The sequence below is a fragment of the Netta rufina genome (assembly GCF_964035555.1).
Source record: "Netta rufina genome assembly, chromosome: 1".
Taxonomy (NCBI): Eukaryota; Metazoa; Chordata; class Aves; order Anseriformes; family Anatidae; genus Netta; species Netta rufina.
Window position 1 is genome coordinate 183,852,729 of NC_140123.1, and position 26,989 is coordinate 183,879,717.

At 40.0% G+C, this 26,989-nt stretch overlaps 1 protein-coding gene across 1 annotated transcript; it reads left to right on the plus strand.

The window, feature by feature from the left end:
- LOC311215349 (ADP-ribosylation factor-like protein 8B) lies at positions 1 to 26,989 on the plus strand (the record flags this gene model as incomplete). Its single annotated transcript, XM_084296453.1, has 7 exons — positions 1 to 189; positions 4,490 to 4,570; positions 18,778 to 18,851; positions 19,672 to 19,765; positions 21,847 to 21,914; positions 23,854 to 23,924; positions 26,940 to 26,989. The coding sequence occupies 7 exons, from the start codon at positions 1 to 3 to the stop codon at positions 26,987 to 26,989; spliced, it is 627 nt and encodes a 208-aa protein (XP_084152579.1).

Genomic DNA, 26,989 nt, shown 5'->3' on the forward strand with positions numbered 1-26,989 from the left:
ATGCCCAGCAGCGAGGCGGTGCCGCTGGGGCTGGGCGCCTGCCGCAGGTCGGGGGCGCTGGCCGGGATGCTGGCGCTGGTGGCGCGGCTGCTGGAGTGGCTGCGCTCGCTGTTCTGGAAGGAGGAGATGGAGCTCACCCTGGTGGGGCTGCAGTACTCGGGCAAGACCACGCTGCTCACCGTGCTGGCGGTACGCGGCCGCGGCCCGGCGGGGGCTGGGGGTGGGTTGGGGGGCGGCTGGAAGGCGGCAGCGCCCCGGGGCCGGGGGTGGCTGCGGGGCGGAGGAGGGGAGCGGGGTCTGGCGGCGTGCCCGGGGCTCGGCCACAGCTTCTTGCCCCCTGCAACAAGTTGGGGGGGCTTTGCCCGAGCCGCCCCTCATGGCGTGGGGTGCCCAGGAGCCGGGGTTGTGGGTGGGGGCCGGCAGGAGCCCCGTGGGCCTTTGGTAGCCTGCAGGGTCTTGCCCCGGTTTCATATGTGTGAAATCCTGCAAGGGACAGAAGGCAGATGCCTGCCGTGTCGTGACTGCAAAGTGCCGCCATCGCAAACAGAGCCCCGGCCAAGGCCTGTTGCCCGTCGTTGAAAGTTCGTGTCGGTGTATCGCCAAATAATTAGCGATACATTGTGCTTCTCCCAAGGCCTTAACTTCCCTTTCACTGAATTCTCCCCATCCATCAGCTGCATCAAATATCGTCTCCCGCAATCCCTCGATAGCTCCTTCCAGCATTCAGGTCCGATTCTGCCATTCCCCGCCTCTGGTGACAATGGCCTTGCTGTCTTGTTCGTCTCTGGCACTGACGTCTGCTGTGGTGCTTTCCATTTTGTCACCACGCTGAAATAGCCTCCTCCTACCTGTTTGCTGTGCTGCCCACCCGTCTGCATTTGGGTACATCCCAAAGCTTTCCTTTCCACCCAAAGCTTTCCTTTCCAACACAGACAAATATACATTAACTGTGATTAGCAGTAATCGGGAAGCTCATCAGTGATACCCTTTTCTCTGAGATGATCCACTGCTGTTAGGTGTATGGCAGCTTCACCTGCCATGATTTAGGAGCTCCCACATGCTCATCAGTCCTCATCCTGAATAGCTCTTAGGTCAAGAATCAGAAGCAGACTGGGAGGGGTAGGGCCTACAGTGACGGAAACTGAGACAATGTATTGTCTCAATGTAATTTCAAATACACTCGCAAAGGGTATTTGTTTCTTTTCAGATGTGATTGTGGATTAAAGGAAAGAAAGGACACTGTGAATTACTGTGAATGAAGAAGTTTAGGCAGAGAATGATAAAAAGGAATGGGGTAGGGAGAGTGCAGCTAGCAATGAAGATATGCTTTAAGGGATATCAATCAATAAACAGAAAATTTTCTGAAACTTGTCGCTAATTTTTAGGCACTCATGTAGGTCTCCATGCTCTAGTCCACAGGGAGCATTCATGTCCCAACAGCGGGCTTTGCTGGGGAAGGCAGAAAAGGCTTAATAAATGATATTTCCTCGTGGATTGATTTCATAAAGGGAGCAGAGGAGAACACAGCAGTCCAGAGACCTTAGTGCTCTAACAGTAGTGTGCAGTGTTAGATTTAATGTTTGCACACTCATTTGTGCTACACCACCTGTGGAATGATGTCATGCCTCTCTCATGCTAACGCGAATTCGATAGCACTCCTGTTGCTGCAGGCCTGGTTTTGTCAGCATACATCGCTCTTAAGAGTATTCTGCAAGGCATCCCTGTTTTCTGACTCAAGGAGTGAAACAGATGACTGTTTTTGTAGCTTTTGGATCTTTCGATTTGGAGATCACGTGCACTGATAATTGCCAAAGAAGGCTAGTTGGAGAATCTGGGAGTACACAATTTTGCATGAGGCAATGGGTAGTAGTGTACTCTTGATTCCAGTTGATAAGAGGATGGAAAATAGACAGGGAACTCTGTGCGCATTTGCATTTATGTGGCTAGTGTGAGACAAGATGAAAATAGCCATTACAAAACTGGATTCTTAAAATGCAAACTGCAATGGGTTGTATAAACAAATGATAGGAAATAATTATTTTTCTCACTTTAGAATAGTATTCAGTGATCCTCTCATGCAAACACTGAATAAACATGATTTGAGACAGTCTCCTCCCTGTTTGAGCCGTATTTAGTCCTCCATTACCAGTGGAAATCTTGGATAACTTCACTGCATTTTACTATGGATATGCACGATGTGATGAAGTAGAATCTGTCCCATTGTTTTTGATACAGTAAGGAGTAATGACGGTATTCATTGTCAGTTCACTATTCATCAACATTTAAAAAGGACATTACAAACTTCGTAGCACTGGTTATTTTCATTTGTGTCAGGATGTAATCTCTTTTTTACATGAGGTATAACAATAAAATTGTTTGCACATCTTGTATATTGACAAAAATAGGCCATTTGTCATGTAAAACTTCCTTAGCAAGCAAAATTGAAGTTGCTTTTTACTTTATGGTGCTTACAGCACTTGAAACAAAATGCAGTAATTGGAGTTTGAGTTTGTGGACTAATATGAGCAAAAAATTAAGCGTACAAATTTTCTACATTTTGTGGAGAAAATAAAGAGTTGTAAACATAATACTTTGTCGCTTGTTCTGTTTAACCATAACTGAAAATTTTTAGGATAATAAAGACCATTAAAGGAGCCATTAATATGTTGCATTCTATCCCCCAAACTATTGGGGGGTTATGCTTGCTTTTTGTTTTGATTTTTGTCTTCTAGTTTAGCATATTACTCATGGTGTATAATTCGCTAACAAAATGGGATGCTGACTTTCTATGAGTTTGCCTAAATGATAGCCTCCTGAGCTGGCTGTCTGGTTTTCCAAGCTTTCCTGTGCCTGAATAACAATACTACATTCCCAGCGTACTAGCAAATTAGGCCAGTACCCGCTACAGCAGATTGTTACTGATTGGCTTTGTCTTATGCTATCCAATTAAAAACTTCTGACACTGCTGGGTGTGTGCATCAGTAGGAAACTGCAGGTACATTTGTCTTCCCTGTTTTCCTTGCTGCTGCTGTTGACAAGTCACTGAACCAAGGAAAGAGAAGAAAAAAGAGTCTTCCAGAAACAAAAGATGGGGAAGATGTATAGTACAGAATTTAGCAGTGAGGTTTCCCTAGGTGAAAGTGAACAAGAAATTGATGGATCTTGTTTCTTGCCCAAAGGATCTAATTCCAAGCCCCAAAATCATGCAAGAGGAGCAAATAGCTGTCAAAGGTTATACAGCTTTTTAAGTCTCAAATTTAAAAAAAAATCTTAGTTTGTAAACACAAACAGAGTTGTGGTACAAACTGTATTCTCACGCCGCCACAAACAGTGAAGAAGAGAGTTGCAGAATGCATTTATGTCCTAACTGAAACCAGGACAATACAGAGGCCAGCAACAGCACTAGGGATAGCTGGTGGTGGTGTGCAACTGGAGGCATGTTGCTGCTGTTGTGCACTTGAAGCTCTGATCATCTGCTTCTGGAATGGGAGGGCCCTGCTGGAGTGAGGTCCATATACTCATATTTTCTTTGGGGAGAAACAAACAAACGAAAAAAAAAATAATCAAGCAGGTCACATGGCTTGATGAGGGGCATATGGGGCAGATAGAAGATACAGATACCACACTCCTCCTTTCTGGGTGACTGGAAATCCAGGACTACTGCGTGCGTTGCAGAGAGTGCCTGGACCTTTGCATAGAAAGAACTGTTAAGTAACCTGCTGCATATCTTAATGTACCATTCCTGGTGAGGCACAACACTTCACTAATGATGCATTTTGAACAGGAAGAATGAATAATGAATTACCTTCTTAGAAATGAGTTTCGCCTTTTTCCTCAAAAGCTACCTTCTGTAGTTGGGTAGATTTTTGTAAGGTTCCCATTGTCGTATTGACAAATGCCTGTCTTGTAGAAATACTTCTCTTAACTAAGGAGGTAGAGACAGGCATTCAACACTTTGTTAAGTTTGATGGTGTGCCGAGTTAGTACTTTGAATTTTTCCATCTCAGTGGCATTCGTTTAGTTTCCACAGTGGGTCTTTTCTGCTGTCACCTACTCAGAAGGAAAGGGACTGCATGGAGTTTTCTCCACATGAGTACTCCTTCACCATTTGTTTTATCTCATGTTAAATTGTTGGTAATAGTGGTGAGAAACTATAGGGAATGATCCAAGTATAGTCAGTTTCATCATATTTTGACAATGCTGCTTTCTGGTTTGCTCAAAGATCAAATGAGGAATTATCTGAAGTCTCGTGGTTTCTGGGATGATCCCTGTCACTGAGGAGAATAAAAGATCATTTAAAGGGACTGAAATGAACGGTTTTCCTTGGCGTGACAATGCATTAATTGAAGTGCTGGCCGATGTTCTTGTAGAAAATTAATGTGGTGTTTTACAGTGTTGTAAAATTAAAATTTTAGATTGCAAATGAGAGATGTATCTGCTGTGTGTGGATTGTTTTATAATATATGTAACCATTTTTTTTGTATTCTAGTCAGGGCAGTTCACAGAAGATATGATTCCTACAGTAGGATTCAATATGAGGAAAATAACAAAAGGAAACGTTACCATAAAGGTAGGTGTGCATGTTTGCATTAATACAGAATGGATAATTATAAGAGAGTGATTACAATTTGCAATGAAAAGGTTTAGAAATTTTCTTTTAAGGTGATAGAGGACCATTTACCTGTTTTCCTAGTTCAAAAATATTTTTAAAGCATATAACCATATATTTCTGTGTTGCATTGACCTATTTGATTTCATGATATCCATGCCAGGCAGAAACTGGCACTCCGTTGGGTTAGAAGAGTCATGAAATTTGGAGATAGTGAGGGAGCCAAGTTGTCTCCTGGAGGTGCCTCTTCCTTCTGTAATCTCTCCCCCTTTCCACAACTCTTAAGTGTAATGTGAAGCAACTTTCCTCCTAAGCTATGCATTTAATCGGAGAGTATAGTTGAGTTCACATCGTGTTAGCTATCCAGAAACAGAACATCTAATCTGAGTCAGTTGTCAGGGCACCATCTCTTAGGCCTATAGAGAGGTATAGATGCCACCAGTTTGGTTGTGATTCATGCTATAAGTATCAAACTAGAGAGAAATCACTAGCATTAACACCCTCTCTTGTTGCTTGATTATGAAGGAAGCCTGGTTGATTAGTTTAGATCAAATTCATAACTTTCATCTAAAATTAGGTGAAGAGAATGTAGGATTTTTTTCTTTGCCTTGACTTTTCCATTCTTTTCCTTCATTCTCTTTCCTTTCTTGCTTAGTTCTAAATATGTCCTTTTCCCTCTGGATTGGTATGACTCTACCTAGCAAGGATTTTATGAAAACACCCATAATGTGAAAATAAGCAGTTGTTAACTGGCTACCCACTCACTTTAAACAATAAGCAGGTAAAGGGTGGTACAAGGGATAAATGATTTCTGTTGCTTGGGATATGTTCAAGCTGAAGGAAAATAATCATCCAAAACCTAAAATTACTGTAGGGATATAGATACTGTGACTTTCTGTTACTGGTCTTAGTATCTTGGTATGCTTTTTCAAAACCTCATGACTGTAAGGCTTTCAGATGAACATTTTAACTGAGTATCTAATTCTATGATATAAGATTGTAGAATAATTACTAGGTGTCTCTACAACCACATGTATAAGTGCCTAATAAGCCCATCTTCTGAAATCTGTTGAAATGGAAAGTCTAATGTCACCTAATATTTCCTCTCAGCACTCCAAGCCTCTTTCCCATATAACCTCTTGAAATTCACATCAGGTTTGGCTGAATTAAGAACTCTTAACATTACCAATGATTTGGTCTGATTTTAATTTCCCAGGAAATTTTGGCAGAATACCAAAAATAAATAATAGTAAGTATGTTAAAACTGGGTCTACAGTAAAGACTGGAAAAGCTTAAAGGTAAAGTGGAGTAAAATATAAAATGGAATGAAAGTAAATCGAAGGAGAATCATTATTGCCTTGTAAGCTCAGTTTTGCGACTTTGTGGATGATCATTACGGTAAGTATGTGATCAGAGTCTCCTTTGGCAGAGAATCTGATCTTACTTCTATCATAAAACAGGTAAGCAAGAAGACAAAGTAGAATCACAGAAGCAATTTTAATTCAAGCATTTCCTGCAAGATGAACGATTGAAAGAAACCTAAACTTTTTTTTTTCTTCAGTATAGATGGTGTGTTTGTGAGTTTAAAAAAAAACTCGTGATGAGCACTGCAAAGTCAATGCAGAGCAGCCAAACTCATTGAAGTAAAAACCGTGTCATCACAGAACACAAAAACTTCAGTGGAGAATTTTTTTTCCGTAGGGAATCCTTTTCTGTAACTTTGTACAACCAATTTATGTGTGATGGCAGAGATGATGTCCAATTTAATGTTTTAAAATAAATACTGTGGATTATTCCTTTACCATAATTTTACTAAAATATATTGTAGCACAAAAAGCATACACAGCAGGAATTGAAAGAAGGAAACTTCTGAAATTTTGAGAGAAAACCTTCAAAAGATTTTTCATTTTGGTTTCTCCTGTAAGTTGTAAATGGAAGATGTTATTTCATTGTGCTTTTTGTTTTAATTCTTATGAATGCTGTGTTTGAAACTAGTGAAAAAACATATACAGAATTTCATCCATGAAGAAGTTTAACTTCTGGTCTTGGCCCTTTTTCACCTATGTTCACAGTATACACAAGATCATCCAAGCTGTCCGTCATCTCTTGTGGTTCACATCTGTGGCCATCTCTGCTTGTAGTAGTGCTTACACTACAAGTAAGGGAAGGCTGGTAAGGGGGAATCTCAATTTACGGGAGCATCTACTTTATTGCAGTAAGAAGGTATACTGACTGATGGACAGCTGTTTCCTCTTTTTCCTTGCTATGGAGTTTCATAGAGTCATAGAATGTTCTGAGTTGGAAGGGACCCATAAGAATTGTCGAGCCCAACTCCTGGCTCCACACAGGATCACTCAAAAATTAAACCATATGTTTTTTCTCCAAACGCTTCTTGAGCTCTGGCAGGCTTGGTGCTGTGACCACTGCCCTGGGGAGACTGTCCCAGTGCCCGACCACCCTCTGGGTGCAGAACCTTTCCCTAACCCCCAGCCTGACCCTCCCCTGTCCCAGCTCCATGCTGTTCCCTCGGGTCCTGTCGCTGTCCCCAGAGAGCAGAGCTCAGCGCCTGCCCCTCCGCTCCCCTCGTGAGGGAGCTGCAGGCCGCCATGAGGCCTCCCCTCAGCCTGCTCTGCTCTGGGCTGAGCAAACCAAGGGACCTCAGCCGCTCCTCATATGTTGTCCCCTCTAAACCCATCACTATCTTTGAAGCATTCCTTTGGACACTGTCTAGTGGCCTGTTTATATTTTGACACCCAGAACTGCATGCAGTACTTGAGGTGAGGCTGCACCAGCGCAAAGCAGAGTGGGACAGTCATTTCCCTCAACCAGCTAGCAATGTTGTGCTTGATGCACCCCAGGATATGGGTGGCCCTTTTGGCTTGCCAGGACACGCTGTTGACCAATATTCCACTTGCTGTCAACCAGAACTGCAGGTCCCTTTCTGTGGGGCTGCTTTCCAGCCACTTATCCCCCCTGTCTGTATGTATAGTCAGGGTGGAGTCGTCCCACGTGCAACTTCATATTGTTGGTGGCTGCCCAGCACTCTTAATTTGTCAAGATCTCCCTATTAAGATCTCTTAATTTGTCAATAGTTTGCAAGGCCTCCCTACGTTAGAGGGAGTCAGCAGTTCCTTCTAATTTACTATAATCTGCAAAATTAATTAGTATGCATTCTAGTCCTGCATCCAGGTAATTTATGAAAGCATTAAAGAGAACTGGCCCTAAAATGGAGCCCTGTGGAACCCCACCAATGACTGGCCACTAGCCTGATGTAACCCCATTTTTTAATACCCTTTAAGCCCAACATGTCAGCCACTTGTTCACCCATCACATTATGTATTTATCTAGTTGTGTGCTGGACATTTTGTTTAGAAGGATACTGTGAGAAACGGTATGGAAAGCTTTGCTAAATTCCAGAAAGATTATGTCAGATGGCTTCCCTTGGTCAACTAGGTATGTGACCTTATCATAAAAGGAAATTATGTTTGTTAAACATGGCTTTCTCTTTGTGAACTCGTGTTGGCTGTGACCAATGACTATACTGTTTTTCCACTGTCTTTACAGTCATTGTTTTCTCATCAAACATGATCTCCTCTTCCACTGGTGTGCTTCTTTGTGCCTCATCCCATTGCATATACAAAGGCCAAACCATGAACATCTAATTCCTCAAAGTACCTTCTCATACCAATTCAAGAGGAAGCAGCAAATGTCTAGGAGTGGATGTCAGTGAATGAAAAAAAGAATAAAATTCTAGTCTTGAATTCTTCTGTTAAATGTCTTAACAGCCATCACTACTGCTGAGCAAGTGTTGAATTCTGCTCTAGAAGGAACATACCTGAACATAACAGTAGTGTGGCACATTCCTGTTTATCTTCTCTACAAGAGAATGTCTTTTAAATCAAAATCAGAACTGCATATTTTAAAAATTGGCTCCAAATTCTGCTTTCCAAACAGAATTCTTAATGTAGAGTGAGGTGAAATCAACCCCTTTTTCCAAAAAGTCACAAAATAACCTTTTATCACACCTGCTTTTCTGCCTGTGGTAGCACTTCTAAACCTCCCAATGATGTTCCTCACACGGGGGACAAATCAGATTTCCCTTCTGGGAAACCTAAGAGGGAATCAGGTGAGGATGGTGGAGACTAAAGGTCAGATTTTACAGTCAATTTAAGTAGATCATGACAAGAGGCTTTACGTTCCACTTTAAGCCTGGCCATGTACCCTAGCACCCCTTTCCTACCACACTAATTATTACATGGGAAAGCAGTAAACAGAACAGCCAATTGATCTAGCTGGATGCAGCCTCTTTAAAACAAAAGAAAAGAAAAGAAAAGAAAAGAAAAGAAAAGAAAAGAAAAGAAAAAACAACCATACTAGTTTATACGTGGTCAAATTACTGAAGTAATGTGGTCCCCCAAACAATTGAATGATTGGTGGTGCCACCCCAATGTAGGAAAGCAGGGTACAGGCACATGCATTTTGAGGGCAGCTTAGACAGATCGACTTAGTTGCAAGATTGCATATTTACAGCTTTGAATGTGGACAGGAAGAAAGCAGTCCTTCCACTTCTAAGAAAAAATGTGTTTTCCTTAAGTTAAAATTAAGCTTTTCATCCTTCTACCCTGATAGCTACAAACTTTTAAGTACAGCTAACGCAGCATGTGGCTCTGGGGCTACCAGAATTATGTGCTCAGTATGCACACATAGGCTGACTGTGGGTTTGGAAAAATGTGGCAATATTTTTTTAAATAAAAGTTTAATGCTATGTTGTTAGGATTTACAAACTGTGAATAGTTTTAAGCTTTTCTAATCCTCATGATTAATTCATTTTTCATATTAGTTATGAAAGAGAATTTATGAAGTCAATAGCCACCAGTACCAGAGCAGTTGGATTGATGCACTAACGGTATAGATTTTCTCCTCAAAGATTCTACATATTATGCAAAAATGAACATGTGCACTAGCTGGGATAGTAACTCAAGATAGTGCATTTAGAACATCAACGGTACTGCCTTGCAGGTGTATATGAATCCTAAGGCCATCTCATGCATTCTTGGCTTCTTAAAAGTCAGTGGTAGATGTGTAGGAGAACTAAACCAGTGACATAATTCTGATTAGTACTGTGTTACGAAGCAGCAGGCTCACAAGCAAAGCTGTTTGCATCTGTTCAAGTAGTCAAACTGTCTTTTCACTTATTAGGAGTGAATAAGTCTAATAAGTCTAAGTAGCCAAACCCCTGTCTGTGGCAACAGTCCTGCAACCATCTGTTAATTTGCCAGATTGGCTGTGCTGCCCAATTTATCCGGGAGAGGATACTCTCTATTTTATTTATTCCTAAATATCCAGTTTATATAATTCTCATTGCATCTGCCTTGCCACAAGACTGATGAAAGAAGTCTGTGGATGCCACAGTCAATAAAAAAGTTACCTCATTCCACGATAAATAATCATAAGAGATTATGGATAGGATAAATAATCTATAAGAGTGTGAATTGCCTTTCAGTTCTCCTGTTTTATGTCTTTTGACTAGAAACAATAAGCCATGATTTAATATTTATGTATAGAAAACAGAAGGACAGTTGGAGTGCTGTACTGGTACTGCTACCGAATTGTCAGACATGGAAGAAAAGGAGAAAGCGGTTGATGGTTCATTCAACTAGACAAACAAAAGTATTTTACAAGTAAACAGAGTCCTCAAAATAAAAAGTGTGTTTTGAATTAGGATGGTTCAAATAGGCAGGAAAGTTTGTAGTGGAACTGTTTACAAAGATGATATCAACGTCAGCTTCATGCAGGGACGAGGTGTGTGGGTTTCTGTGTAAAAATGCCTTGTTCTGCACTTTGTTCTCAAAAACCATGTTATATGAAAAGTTTTACAGTCTATTTGGTAAGAATAAGCGGATAATACTAACATTATTAGTAAGTTTACTAGATTTGAAAACAGCACTAAGTTTGGAAACCAATATGCATGGAAAATAACGTATCCCAACAAATTCTAGTGGTCTCTCTGCTACAGCAGTGTATAGTGAAAATAAGCATTTGGGGGGAATATGGCTCATACATAGATGCTTATTTCCTTGAAAGCCTGTCAAGAAATATTTAAAAGTCAATATCCCCGCATTTAAATAAACTGTTAAAATCTTACCATCTATTTGCTAGATAAAGTTTCCAAAATTACTTTACTGTGAGAAGAGATGACATTGTTTGACGATAAGCTGATTGGAGAATGCTGAGAGGGATGCCTCTTGCTCATCCTTCAATGAACTATTTGCAGCATAGTTAGCAAGGAATTTGAGTGGAATTTTATTTAACCTTTCACAACAAAGCAGGTTATTTTTCTCAAGCATAGAAATAGTATGATAGCCAGCTATCAGCTGCTATTAGAATTCTTGGATAAAGCATTATTTTACTAAACCTGTAAAGTCCTTCAAGCATGTCAGGAGCAATTTTCATATTAAGCAGAAAGGTCCTGCATCTAACCTTTTTCGAAGGTCTAAGGGGACACTGTGTGACAGAATAAATTAAACTTAATATAAGAATGAGGCTGAGGAGCTATCTGGGTCAAAAAGTCATCGAGGGAAAAAATGGCATTCTAGAAGGCTAAGATTGATCACTTGAGGGAAAGAAAGCTACATAGCCAGCAAGTAGGTGATACTAATCCTTTATCTGTTTTTTGCCATATTTTCAGTCAGGCCACTAAGAAGGAAATACTATGATAGCGCAACATCATCGTCTGGTTTCCTGGGTACAGTTCTATCTCTAGATTCCATACAATTCCAGAAGACAGCAAAAACTAAGGACCCTGCAGTCTACTTTCTTAGTATTTTGGCAGTCTTTTCCAGAAGTCAGCGGATTTATTCTCATATTTAGTAATTCTGTAATCCTAGAGTGTAAAAGTATGGCCACTGACATACCTGTGTATAATAGTATTTATCTGAACCATGCTGAAAGAAAAACACTGATTTAAGCAGGTCTAAAGAGTAGAAGAGTGCCAGTTTCATTTGGTCTTTAATGTGGCTTGTGTGGTTGAGCGTGATCGGAATTGTAAAGCTGTTAGCTGTAACCATGTATTGTCAAACTTCAGTTTATCAATTTCATAAATTCAGTGTATCAGTGTATTTCATAAAACCTGTCACCTACAATTACCAAAAAGCAGGCGAGGAAAAGAGAAAAGATTTTACCACACCATTTAGAATCTAAGCAAGAGGCTTTATGGATTTTGAGGCTGCGATTGAGGTATTAAATTACAGGATGATTTCCAGCATCAAAATACCTGATGTACTACAATTTAGGGATCTCTTAAAAGTATTTTGATGAAGTTCATAATGAAACTAATAGTTATCACTTTTTTTTTTTGACAAAATTTCTATGACAGAAGTAATTTGTGGGTTTAATTCCAAAGAAGTTTTGTCATTTGCTGAGTAATTTGATTTTGTGGGATTGCTCTATTTCTGGATTAGCTCAGTATCAATTGTACTTCTGGTTTTGTGAGATTTATTGTTCAATAAGCTAGAGAGTAGCTAAAGCATTTCTTTTGACATACCAAATTTTGAGAGTCTCAGAAGGTGTGCATCATTGGCTGTCGCTTTAAAGGATTGTGAAGCTCCAACTAATCAACCTCAACCTTTGATTCTCACAGTGGTTGTTTTAGAATAATCTCAGATATGAAAAAGAGGTAGAGCAACACAAGAAATATGTACACACAAGCAAAAGAGCAACTTCTTTTCCTTGCTGTTTCAGTTTGTTTTAAGCTCACTGTCTTAAAATCACACCACCAGCCACTTTCTTCAACCCCACTGACTAATTGCAGGCTGGAGAGAACTGGAGCTGCAGAGGTTGGGCTGCAGCCACTCCAGCTGTCACCACTAGAGGCCAGCGTCCTTCCATGGGAGCTGCAGCCTGGGCAAGTGCAGGCAAATGAGCTGGAGGGCAAAGCCAAGCTTCTTGCTGCTTGCTGTTTGCTTGAATACAACTGAGAAGGAGGAGGAGAATCCCAGCTCTGCGTATTCCTCTCCAGCTTCTTTCATTGCTGCATTCCGTCCTCCTCTAAACAGCAGAGTTTCCATGTTTCCAAACATCCACAGAGAAACATACTCTTCTTGCTTTTTAATGCTTCATCCTACTATTCAGCAACAATAAAAAATATCTTACCTGCTAAGTCACCCCATCAGGAAGTCCAGTTGCTGGTGATGTATCCTGGAGTCTGTTTAATGTCTTCATTAGGGATCTGGATGATGGGATAGAGTTTGCAGATGCTGCCAAACTGAGCAGAGTGGTAGATTCACCAGGTGGTGGGTTCGTCATTCAGAGAGATCTCAACAGACAGGAACTTCATGTGGTTCAACAAGGGGAAACACCAAGTCTGTACCTGGAGAGGAACAGCCCCAGGCACCAGTATGTGTGGGGGGCCACCAGGCTGGTCTTGATTTTTTTAAATTTGACATATTTTCTATAGACTGGTGGTTAAAACCAGTACAGGAGCCTCACTGGCTCTGAAGATAGGGCAGTAAATATTCCCAAAGTTGTACATAAATTGCTTCTGCTACAACATGCTGGTTTAAGATCTGCAGCACTGAAGACAGTTCATACTAAGTGAACTGCTCAAGAGCTTTTCTTCCTCTGTCTCTCCCGCTTATCTATTTTGTATCAGTGCATTTGGTTCCCTCTGTCCGAATATGGCATTTTGAACTTGTGCTTGTTACATTTCAGCACTTTTATTTCAGACTGTCCCTCTAATCGGTACAGATAATTTAGGATTCTGATCTTCTCTTCGTCTCCCTTCCCAGCTTGAAGTTATCTGCAACTTATTTAAACGTATGTCCTATTCGAACATCCTGCTGGGACACCAGGGGACCATAAATGTTGCCTCTGATTAGCTCTCTCCTCAGCAGCTTTGTCTCATTGATAAATGCCAAGAATCTGTCAGGATTGCTCAGACCTGAGAAGTAGAGGGCAAGAGGGGACACGTGAGGAGAGTGCCAGGCAGCTGCTCTGGGGGTTAAATCTGACATGGGAGAATGTCCTTTGGTTGTCTGTCTAACAATATTGGAGTATGTTTTCCCAGCATACAGACTGTTGTGCATCCCACTAGCTTCTGCTGTTGAGTAAATACTCATTTTGCTTTCATGGTTACATGTTCTTCAAGGACAAGCAAAATTACTAATCACTACAGGAGCTATTGATCAGCCCTTCTGAGCTAGCAGTGTCCTTGCCTCTGGTCTCCTTGCCGTCAGTCTTCCAAATGCAAGTTCTCCTTACAGCTTACAACTGCTGTGTGCCAACCTTCACCAGAATCTCTTGGATTTTGATGTCTGGAGACTGATACATGATCATGTGAAAAGTGTATGCAAAGGATTGCACATGATCACCCAACTTCGGGGCTTTCTTCTTGAGAGAAGACACAATATTGAGGCTAGGAGGGATTGGCTCCTTGGATTTAGGGGTATGTTACATCTTGGTTAAGGATCTTATCTCTAAATCTGGGCTCCCTCGTGCTGTCCTGCCCTCAGACACAGCGCAGATGTAAGCAGTACTAGAATCAGAAAATGGTTGCTGAGAACAGACTTTGCTTTTGTGTCCTGCTTATAATCCTTTTCAGGAGTTGAAGTTGCTCAGCCATTTTGTGTTGCAAATCTAAGTTTGTTTCCAGTTCTTCAGTGAAAGTATTATGATTAAGTTAAATAATTATAAACTGTGTGAAATGTTCACATAGTATTTTTTTTCTGCCCAACGTGACTAAAATAAAATATTAATTGTAAAAATGTTTCAGATCTTCAGGGCTCTTTTTTGGGGGGGGCTTTATCACCAGTCGGGGGTGTCAACAGGGTTCTTTGACAGAACAAGACTGATTTCAAGGAATACAGTGTTTGGGGAGGTATTGCTTGCAGAAAATGTAGCCACATGGCTTTTTTATTTAAAAGTTTAAGGTTGTTTGTGTAACTCTTTGTATTCTTCCCACTTATTAGATGAGAAAGGTTAACATTACTGGAGGAAGAATACAGCGTAGAGGAGGTGACTATTCAGGGTTTGTCTCCCTTAGCCCTAGCCAGGTAATAAGGTGGAAGCCAGCCTGAGCCAGTTGTTTAAACTCAGAGGAAAGCAGTGGGTGCTTTGCAAGAATGGCTCAACTGACAGGGGAGATAGGTAAGACAGATGCCATCATTTTCTGCTTTAGGTGCCCTCAGGGCTCCCTCTGTAATCCCAGGAAGATGCTATTAACTTGGGTTAGATGCCTACATTTTAGGTGGCTGAAGTTGCAGGAAATAAATCCAGTGCTTTCCAGTTGCTCCTTGTCCTTTCACATTGCATTGTATTTGAATGCTGTGTGCTTGCTGTGTATGTGTGAGCTCTTAAGTCACGTGTCAATATACATGGATGTGTCTGTGTACAACATGTTGTCAGGTGTTGCTGGTGCTACCTTATTCTGCCCAAATATTTTTCTGTGTTTAGAATCCTGTAACCTATTTGTTCGGGTTAGGTTTTTTGGCTGATGCTGTCTGAGTACGTCCAACTAGAAAGATACATTTCTGCATTCAGGTGCTTGTAGAGTCAGTTTCAGCTTGCAAATTAAGATGCTTGAATGTAAACAGCTTTCTGCCTGCCTGAGGGTTAAGCTCCTTTAATAGTGAGAGGAGCTCTAGTCGGTACTGACAACCCCAGGGCATAGTGCTGTCATCCTAAAGAAGACATTGCTTTGGGTCAGCTGAACAGCTGTCAGACCAGAGTGAGATCTTGGGTACTGAGCCTATGCATCGACATACAAACACAAATGTGTCATGGTACACATCTCTATCAGAAAATAAATCCCATCCAACATGTCTGAAAAACAAAAGCCCTGAAAAACTGTCATCTAGAAAATACTACTTCTCCCTTCCTACAACTTTCTCATTAACTGTCAAACCCTCCCACAATAAAAGCTAATTAAAAGAAGCACAACTAGAGTGTTAATGAGGCTTGCTGTCCCTGAAAGCTTTTGCAAACCTTTGAACGTATGCCACAACTGCATTTTTGCTCAGCTGGCATGATACACCTCTGCAAAAGGAAAAGGTTTGTTCCTTAAACATAGCTGGTGGCTGCAGTCTTAGGAGGGAGCCTTATAGCCACATGAAGTATGGAAGCTGAACGAGACATACCCAGAGAGATTCTTGTTTGAGAAGAATTTGACTGAACAGGTAAGCATAAGCACTATGGTAAATGATGATTCCAACGTGCAGGGATTAATCTCGTTTACAAAATAAAACATTGCATTACGGTATGGGAGCACAGACCTGCAAGCATGGTAAGAATTACTATTCCACAGGAGTAGACAGAAACAGATAAAATAGCGATTTATAAAATGCAGTAGGACTAAGGTGTGTGTGCCTCTGAGATTTAGCCTAAACAGCAACTCCTTGAGATTTTGATCTTCTCTGAGGCAATAGCACTGGATATCAAATAAACTCTTTCTCTGCTTTGTTCGGTCATTCTGTAGGTATTGTCTGATTCTTAACATCAGCTGGTCTAAGGATAAAGCTACCTATTAAATATTGTGAAAATTAGATTCCTGAGGGCCCAACAAAAGCCACAGGAGCAATTTGAAATCCGGTCTCTTAAAAATCATGTAGACAAAATTAACTTTTTTTTTACAGCTTACTTGATATTCTGTTAAGATCTAGTCTCCCACCTCTCCAAGTTCACACACAGAATATTTTACGTGTGTATTAAATGCTGGGGTACAAAATAAGTGATGTACAAAACACGCAGGGCTCATGCACGAAAACATCTGTGATGCTAACACATCTCCCCTTTCCTTCTTGGGTGCCCCTTATTGTTATACAATTCTCTATTCGGTCATTTACAATGAAAATGGTTTGAGGCAGAGATTTGTGTTTGGAATAAAGTAGCTAACACTGTTACTGGCTATTCAGTATAGTAAAGACTATTAGGAAGTTAGTACTTGGACTATTTTAATTTCATAAGCAAGGAGGAGAGGGATTTTTTATCAGTTTATTTTCTTTCCTTACTTAACATAATTATAACTTAATATATTGATATAAAATGGATTCCAAAGTGCTATTAGAAACACCTAATCTCTCATGTGTCCTTCGTGTTGTACTTTAATGAACAGCTGTAAGCCTTATTAGGGAAACTGACTGGAAATGACTTATCTTCCCATTGCTTCAAGGTGACTCTTTCTCCTAATGACAGTAACACTTGTTCTGTAGTACAATTTAATATAGTATAGATGCAATATATTATCAAACAAGGACAAACCCAGGATTTTGCTATCTAGAGCTTATTTTGTGATTAGTCCAGGCCACATCATCTTGTAGATTTTTCTGGCTACCAGGAATAATGGCTATCAGCCTTCAAAAATCTCATCCTACTACTGGCCTGCCCTGTCCTTTTTCCCCCTTCTTTCCTCTCTGATCTACAAAGAAAATAATACGGTTTCCTTCTCCAGACACACAGATGTGCACCAGATGGCTACTGATAGTTTCAAGGTCCTGATGAGTTATTGGAATAATTAGTGTTGGTGTGAGATTTGTCATCTAACTATAATATTGAACTGTGTAGTCGTCTCTTTCATGCTTTAAAATAAAAGGTGTATTTTATTAAGACTTCTGAAACAGCACCTCAAATGTCAATGCAGATAATAATTGATACCCAGTTCATGTTCAGAATTTCACTCAACTCTCTTTAATGTGTAAAATTCTTAATCTTATAAAGGGGATCAAAGGCAATCTACATTTAAGTAGTATACTAATTTTATGCCAGGAGAAATGGTAAGATATCAATCATGGAATTATTTTAATGGTGATTTCGGGAATATTTCTTTCCAAAATATGAACCTAAGGTGTTGAAAATGATGGAGAAATGCATACATAAATATGATTTATGGACTGTGGAATAAAAAAATACAGCCCACGTTAGTTGAAAAAGTCCTTATCCCAAGGGTATACTAAGTCTGTTTTGTGCAAGTCTTTACACCCAACAGCAGCTTTAATATGTTGGTATTCAGGAAGTATAAATATGAAAACAACTCTTAAGAAAACTGAGAAGGCGTAATTTTTTGCTTCTGTGCATGCTACTTCCAAATTCAGTTTGTGCTGTAATGGATATGCCTCCTAGTTTAGGTGTATTGAATATACTGCTCTGATAGTTAAATTGGATTAAAGAAGGAATTTTTGCCCTTGACATAGAAACAAATCCAATCCTTTTATTTTTCGGTAGCCATCAATGTTTTAAAGAGTGTGTCACTTGTACACAACTGTCTTTGGATGTAGCTGCAATCATCATACAGCCCTTGTCTGTGTGATTTAGATCCTTTCCCTGTTTTTTTTTTTTTTTTTTTTTTGGATCTTGGAAATAGTTCTGAAGCTGTTTATTCTCATCCACCAAAAATACTGATTTTTTTTTTTTTTTGCAAGTACAGCAGAATAAGTTCTTCCTTTACAGAAAAATGATGGGGTAGCCCTTTGATGATAAGGAATTCAGTGGGATTGTCCAGCACTAATAGCATGTGTATGCATTTGCAGAATTGGAGTTAATAAAATCCCAAGAAGAATTTGAGCTTCCCTTCCTTAAGATTTACTGATGAATCACTTCAGCCCTACCTTATACTACTGTTTCCTTTTTGGTTCTAATCAGCAAAACCATGTATTTTAAAGCACATGTAATAAACAAATGGGAAAGCTGTGGAGGTAGTGGAGTTCCCTAGCATATATAGACCTTTACATGGATTCATTCTACTCTCTGACCAAGTGTTTTATCAGTATCCTTTGTTACACAGAAGGCTTGATGTATTCTTGTCTCTGGTCTCCCTAGCCCCATAAAAAATGCTACTTCATAACTGTTTGCATTCAACTAAGCTATTCTCTGTGGGTTTTAGACTGTGCATTTGCGGAATTCACTTGCCTATATGAGTTAGATTTCTCTTGCAGTTAGAGGGAAAGGGTAGAGGTGTCCAAGCGAGCATTTGGAGCTGTTGCGGTTACAGGACTGACTTGCCTGTTGACCGAAATGGTCTGAGAAGACCAGTCTCTGAGGACAGTTACTTTAAGAACTGCCTAAATGTAGGCAGTGTAAATACAACCTGCATGCTGCATATAAGAGTTCTTTTGTTAAGTTGTCTGCTGTTAGTGCTGTGTAGGTAAAGTTTGGGGTTGGTGTGTGTTTACCTTTTCCAGGTATGGGACATTGGAGGGCAACCAAGGTTTCGAAGCATGTGGGAACGCTATTGCAGAGGAGTCAATGCAGTTGTGTAAGTTTTCTTGTGTATGCCTATATAAAACATAACTTAAAATACATATTATTAATATAGATATGCTTTTCCTCCTTTCCATCTCACTTACCCCTTTCTTAATGATGCTACTTTTCTTTTATGGCCAAATGCTTAGCTGAACTTGGTGATAATACAAAAACAAAGAGTAAGCATAAGATATGCAGCAGTGTTCTTTTCAGAACCTGATTGCTGTAGCAGCAGAAAGCAGAATTCAAGAAAAAACTACTTGGATTGTAACAGTGAGGTACTTAACTTACCATATTAAAACGTCTTATTTTGACTTCACTGGCATCTGGATGTAAGGTATTACATTATGCAGCTGGCAGAAAATTGTTTCCTGTGCTTGCAATATTCTTGTTGTTTCCTAGCACTATATATAGATACAATTATATTTAATAGTGTCCATTCTTTCCATCCGTTTGCCTATTACTCTTCAATATCTTGATGATGTTGGATTTTCCTGCTGCAAAAAATCCTTCCACTAGAAACAGTTGCTTCTAGAAGAGTCTTTAATAGGATGCTTAGATCTGTCAAACCATTCAGTAAGAGGAACCAGCACAATATAAAGAATGTTTTTTATACGTCCCACATTCCAGTTGTATCAGCAATTGCATTTTCCAGGCCATTTTTCCCCACAGCCCATATTTAATTCTGTGTCTTCCTGTGTTAGTAAATGTAAGGATTATACAGTTTAGGAGAGGTTCAATGCTGTTGTCAATGTGAACACATTTGTCACATTTCAGAAGTTTTAATGCAACTTTTTGTAGTGGACAATATCATAACTATTTTCCTATTGCAGTTACATGGTGGATGCAGCAGACTTAGAAAAAGTAGAAGCTTCAAAGAATGAGCTACACAGTTTGATAGATAAGCCACAATTGCATGGAATTCCAGTAAGTATTTTGATTTTGCTGGTTCTTACCTGAATGTAGACTGTGTAGTCTTAAATCCTCATGAATGGATTCTCTTGGACTCTTGAAAATACTAGTGTAAGTGTAATGCAGCTTTAATGCACCAAACTATCTTAAAAAAAAGTAACATTTTTCACACGACTCAGCATCTTATCAGTGCTGCAGTGTGTTTGTACATTTTCTAGTCTAAAGGTCAGAACAGATTTGGAACAAATTCATTTTCACATGTGGCATTATCAGATAATAATTATTTCCAGCCAGTCCCCTTGTTGGCTGGGTTTAAACCACTGACCTAGATATGTTTGTGGCAGTATCTTAAGACTTCTGAGATTTGTCTTACTGAAGGTTAGCAGATGCTAATAGTAAGTAGGCACCTCTGCTTCCAGAGGTTGTGGAGGAACTTGACTTTTTCTCTTGACTTCTTTTTCTTTGTAGCTTTTTCAAATTTAAAATCATACAAAAATACTTTGGTTCTCAAGGTGTCAAAGAATAGTATGTCCTGCTGAAATTCTAGTCAGGAATTACGAAGTTGGGGACTAATGTTAAGTTAAATGTAATCTGCCATTTGAGACCTGGTATGAGTCAATCTGCTAAGTGTTGATCTTTGATGCTGGCATCACCAAATGAGTTTTTATCTTTGATCATAAGAACAAGTAATGCTACATAAAAATCAGGGAGAAGTTATGGATGACTTTATGGATCATGTTTGGCCCATTTATGTGAGCAAGTATTTGGATACTCAGCCAGTGAAAATGCTTGAAGTCAGCTGCAGATGAGTAGACAGAAAGTCAACAGAGTCCCCATCAAATCACTGTGAAAATAAAATGAGGCAAATGCAATCACTGATTCTCCATCCTTATTATAAGTTTTGCTATTATTATTGCATTTTTATATGTTAATTACATATTGAACAAATCCTATGGAAATGTACTGTCAGACCAGTCATGGGCAGTGACATTGTCTTTCTATTTTACTATCTGCACATTCTGATTTACTTCTCACTGCCCCTTCCTTGACAGGGTAGGTCTCTAATATCTTCAGAAGTATTTAATTAAGCTTCTTTGCTTTTATATGGTATTATACCATATTTCATTTGCCCAGCCTGACCATCACAGTAATTTTCAAGGTGCAGTAATGAATTTTTACTTATTTTTATTTCATAGGTAGTAGCTAGTTTGAACTTCCTTCAATTTATTTTATTTAGACTTTGGCGCTATAGATTTTAAGGTACCTTTTTTAATCTGAGAGTGCAAGTAATGAGTTTTTTTGTGTTCCAATTGCATGGAAAATAATGGAACAATCCTGACTTTGACTTGGAGTTGGAACGCATCTGGAAAACAATAATGCAACCATGATTAGAAAAGCCTTTGTTGCTTACTTTATCTTAGAATGTGATCAAACCATTCATCTGACCTTAATTTATACTTGAGGTCTTAAGTATTGTGTATTGTATAGGAAATTTATGTCCCAGCAACTCTTGAGTAGATTTACTGCATTTATCAGACTTAATTCTTAATGGCTGCCCTCTGATTTTTTAACCATGGTTGCTCAAAGTGGGGAGGGAAAGGAATCAGTCATTTAGCTGCTGTTTGTGTGGGTTGTAGTTTGGGTGCCTTGGTTCACCTACATTAAGCAGGGAAGCAGAACTGTGGAGAGAATCGTGGTCTTGAAGACCCAGCTTGTTCTCCTGGGGCCTTACTTCTGATGAACAACAGCCTGGCCCTGTGGATTGAATTACCATTGGTGGCTTGAGTGCACTCGTGCATGCTCCCTTACAAGTTTAGTTTCATGCTAATGGGATGCACATAGGGAACTTCTGATACTGATATACCCAGAGACAATTAGACAGGTTCAGTTTTCAAAGGATGTGTACCCAGCACCAGACCCTGACTGGAAGGGGCATTACCAGGCTGCTCACACAAACATTGGTCGTTTTGAATATGTCAGTTACTGCATTCTGAATACTTGTTTGTGAGATCCAAAATAATGCCAGCAGGTGGCTAAAGACAAAAATAAACTTCTACTGCCCCTGGATTAACATAAATATGAATTATTTCTTTCAGGTGTTAGTCCTTGGAAATAAAAGAGACCTCCCAGGTGCACTGGATGAAAAGCAGTTAATTGAGAAATTGTAAGTATCTGGGCTGTGTAGAAAGCTGAAATGCTGCGAAATGCGGTATGTAAGAGAAAGTCATTGGTAGTCTATGGCAATAGCTATCTATAACAGATTCTATTTTACATTCTCAGATGCTCCACTTTGAGTTCTGCTGGCAGTTGAAGTAGCAATCTAGGCTGATAACTGACTGCAGGAGATTTGAACTTCTCTTGATTATTATTTCGGTTGTGTAAAGTTGTTCCAGATAATCCTGTTTTCCCATCACTGAAGATAAAACTGGTAGATAGTAATAGGCTCACTTACACTTCTCTGAGTACTTTGTAGTGGCAGTTTAGTGCTTGAATGGCGTTACAACAGAACCTTTTAAACTATTGTCTGTAAATCTAAGCAATTTGGATATTTTTGGCATGTATCCAAAAGCATATATTTATGTATAACTGAAACTAACTTAAACTGTTGCATTATAAAGGTAATTTTAAATGAAATACACAATTTTGTAAAAATGGGTGGTATAGCAATAACTTTGCGGAACAGGTTTCTGTATCTCAGATCACATCATTTTAATCAGTAGGAAGTGAAGTGAAGCTTGTAGTGTAGAAGGATGGTCCAAAGGCCAAGCAACTAAACTGAGGTTTAGGAATCACAGAATCACATAAAGGTTGGAAGGGACCTCTGGAAATCATCTGATCCAAGCCCTCTGCTTAAGCAAGCAGGGCCACCTAGTGCCTGTTATCCAGGATCACGTCCAGATGGCTTTTGAGTTATCTCCAAGGAGGGAGACTATGCAGCCTCTCTGGGCAACCTGCTCCAGTGCTCAGTTACTCTTACAGCAAAACGGTGTTTCCTGATGTTCACACAGAACCTCTTGTGCTTCAGTTTGTGCCCATTGACTTGTACTGTCACTAGGCACCACTTCATATTATTTATAGCTTCCCTTCAGATATTTGTACACATTGGTAAGATACCCCCTTGAGCCTTGTCTTCAGGGTGAATGGCCAATGCTCTCTCAGCCTTTCCTCACAGGAGAGATGCTCCAGTCCCTAAATCATCTTCATGGCCATTTGTTGGACCTTCTCCTATATGTCTGTGTCTCTCTTGTACCGGGGAGCCTGGAACTGGACGCAGTACTCCAGGTTTGGCCTCACCAGGGCTGAGTAGAGGAAAGGGATCACCTTCCCTGACCTGCTGGCAACACTCCTAATACAGCGTATGATACCATTGGCCTTCTTTGTGGCAAGGGCGCACTGCTGGCTCTTGTCCAACTTGGTGTCCATCAGGTCTCCCAAGTCTTTTCTGCAAAGCTTGACTTCCCTTCTCAGTGCTTCTACTTCCCATCTGTTCTAGGAGCATCATCTGTTTCTTGCATGTTTCTATGACTTGTGTGAGGATAAACAAATGAAAAATAGCAAAGTGTTCAAAAATGCAGAGGGGGGATAGGGAAATTCTTGCAACGAAACAAGTAAATTAAGAAGCCGCGTCTTCCTAACTGTAGAAGTATCCTTTCAAGTAGGAATTGTATCTGGTATCTTTGTGTATGATATAATAAGCTTGTTGAATATTAATGCTGAATACTGTTGTCTGACTGCAAGATTTAATAGATCTAAAAACACTGAATTCTAATTTAAGAGAGTAAAAGGTGAATGCTAAGACAAAGTCCTGTTATTCAGTTGCCAGTACAGAATTTTATTGTCAGCTTATGGATTTCTGCTTTTTTATTATTCACTATTATATTGACTTAGAAATTCGAATGTTTGAAATGACTTTATAACCTTAAAATCTTTAATTTAAAAAACCTTTTTCATGTCATAGCGTATTTTAAAAATTGAGTATCTGAGGATAGAATTTAACTCACTGAATAAAAAGCAGGAAATATGTAATTTAATGGCAATTTCTTCTGTCAGTTTTTGTGAAGTTATAACACCATGTAATGTTTTTTTTTGTTGTTGCTCTGTAGAAACCTTTCAGCTATTCAAGACAGAGAAATCTGTTGCTATTCTATTTCCTGTAAAGAGAAGGATAACATCGGTAAGCTTCTTTTTCTTATGGGATCATCAGTGTATACTTTGAATCAGATGTTTTAAAACATTAATGAGATTTGAATATCTAGCTCCATCATATAACTGAAAATCTCAAATTACTTTGAAAGATTTTGCTTCAAATAGTATTCCTTCAATAGAATTGCTTTTAATACAGAATTATGTATAATTTAAAAATCACTTCTAGAGTGACTTCAGTTCCACAAGAAGTTATAAAATTAGTTTGGCAGGGGCCTTGGAAAAGTGTGTCTAAAAATGAGACTACCTGAATCCTTCACAAAAAAACATGTTACTTTTGCAAAAAAAATAGTAACTTGGTATGAAGGCCTTCCAGTTATTAGGTGACGTTTAATAAATTTTGATAAGCGTTCCTATTCGTGATTTTACTTTGTAATCAGGTCTTACATGCATGTCACTAGTGCTTTTGTCCTACTGGAGACACCCTGAATATATCCAAAATCTGTGAGGATCTGTAAACAATGCCTCATGAAGTTGTCTCCCATTTAGCCTTTTCTTTTTGCCCATCTCTCTCTTTCTTTTTTTTTTTTTTCCCCTCCATTTCCCTGTCTCTTTCCTCTCTCATGCTCTCCCCTTCCATTCCCTGGGTATCCCGTGGAGAAAGCTGAGCTCCTCAGAGCCCTTGAAGTGAGCAGGAGGGAAGGTGGGCCAAGCCAGTGCTGCCAGCAGGGTGAAGCAGTGGTGCCAGCAGCAGCACGTGGCTGGGGACATGCTGCCTCTGTGCCACCCTTCTTCCTCGCACACTGCTAAGACAGGTGGTGCTGGTTGGGAGGGATGCAGCCTGGGTAGATATTTATAGCTGCTTCTTGAGGAAACCAGGCTTGTCAGAAGAGTTATGCAGCTCCGTAGGGCTCAGCTGAGTGAGAGACAGTGGGAGTGGAAATGGGAGGAAAGCCAGTTTCTCCCAGCAGCAGGGGAAATTTTCATCACAGGCAGGGAGAAACAGGTAGTGGAGGTAGTGAGGAGACTGCTATGACACCTGGGCTTCAGAGAGTTGGGAAGATTTCAACTGTGTGCTTGTTAGAAACTTGTTTGGCGGTGTCAGGCAGGACACTCATATATTCTCTTGGAAATGGTGTACAGGGTTTGGGTAAGTTTGTTTGAAGGGGACCAGATCTAGTTTTGCTGCAGCTTGGCATGCAGCCATTGTTTCTGAGTAAAGGAAGGACACAGAATGCACTGATAGACTTAGGGATATAAAGACTGAGGAAGACTGCATAGCCAGACTATCTGTATAAGTGAGGGGCAGATTGAGGTGGACACAGGCCTGACCTAGCACTGAAATGGAGAAAATAGAATACATGGAAAGAAGTTTGAAGACTGCTGGTGAAGGACTCCAGAAGCTGGTTGGCTTCAGAAATTGCATGGCTCTGTAAGTAAGAACTGGTTTGTTCAAAACTCAGATGTATTCCCCAACAACATAAGTACCATCTTAGCTGTCAGGTTTTCTAAATGTGGTGTTTGATCCTCATCAGACCAGCAAGGCTGCAGTGGAGGATGTCAAAGTGGTATTGTAATTAGACAGTGTAACAATCAGCATCATTTCTGGAAGGATCCTGGAGAAAGTAGGTTTTAATCCTAGCTCATCTCTATGAATGTCCGGGAGTAAAAAAGCATGCAGTAAAACGTGTGCTAGAATTTGCAAATTAGAAAATAATGAAAAGCAGCACTGATATAGAGCAGTGTAGATCACCTACTTGTGGTAGTATTGAGAGTAGACATGAAAAGTACTCAAGTCCTGGTTGAGAATCAGTCAAGTATCTTCCAGAGTAACACTGTGCTTAGAAAGGCTGACCTGGTTCCTGAATATGTGCACGAAGGAATAACAAATGGGTCTAGATAGTGTGTGTTGTGTGTTTAGGACTGTGTGAGCATTATGGGAGCACCGTGTTCGTTCCTGTGCCATATTCTGAAGAACACCTGGAGAAACTGAAAGCAAGAGCAAGAACCTGGGGAGATCAAAGGACTGGCAAATATCGATGATGAAAAAACTGTAATGAAAATATATTTAGCTTATTAAAGTGATGAAACTACTAGGCTGTTAAGGAGAAGAGTGGGAGCTGTCCTCTTTGTCTGCATTTTTGATTGATGTCAATGCAGTTGAACAAGAGAGTCATTTTTTCAGTGCAAACTGCAACCTAACTAACGGGTATCATCAAGGGGCGTAGGTGTAAGGCTGCCAGCTTCTGGGTCCTGAGAGTCTGTGGAAGATTAGGATATAGTTACTAGCTTTGGATACCGTGGGATGCTGTTGTCTGCAATCTCCGTGCCTAAGCTGGTCTGCCAGGATATTCCTGGAGTGATGTCTTGAACTTTGCACAGATGCGACAACAAATTTAAATTTGAGGGCTACAGTTGTTGCTGCCCCCTGACACTCTTCCTTCTTCCCTGACAGATGTTACTGCCTTGAGGCAAAAGCATCTAATCTGCTCATGAATCAGGTTGTAAACTGCTGCAGTTTTCAGCCCAGTGCATGAGGTTGTGTCAGGAGGGGGACCAATTTCAGCTATCAAATTCTGATCCACTGTTCTGTGTCTTTCAGAGACCTTGGACTCCTACAATCTACCTAAATGGCTTCTTAATGTCTTGTCAGATGCTTGCCCTTCTCTTTTCTTCTGGTCGTGTATTTCTGCCTTTGTTCTCACAATGCATTTCATTCCAGTCTGGATTTTACAGTACATTTTATGGTCATCTTAAATCTTTGCTTTTCCAATAGTTCTTCATCTGTGGCTTAGAGAACTTGATGTCAGTCATCATATTTCAGGAGTGTAAAATGCACATAACTTAGAAACAAACAAAAAGCAACAGAAAACAGAACCCTGGAGTCTTAAGTGCTGAATTTTTAATTAGGTGTGAGTGAAGATCTGTGGTTTCTGGATGTTGTTTGTTTGTTTTTATTTCTATTAACCTGCTGGTGCTCTGTTGTCCCTTTACACTCTGCAAACAGGCTGTTGAGTTTTTCATTTTGTTTTATCTGTCCTGGCAGACATAACATTGCAATGGCTTATTCAGCACTCCAAATCAAGACACTGTTGA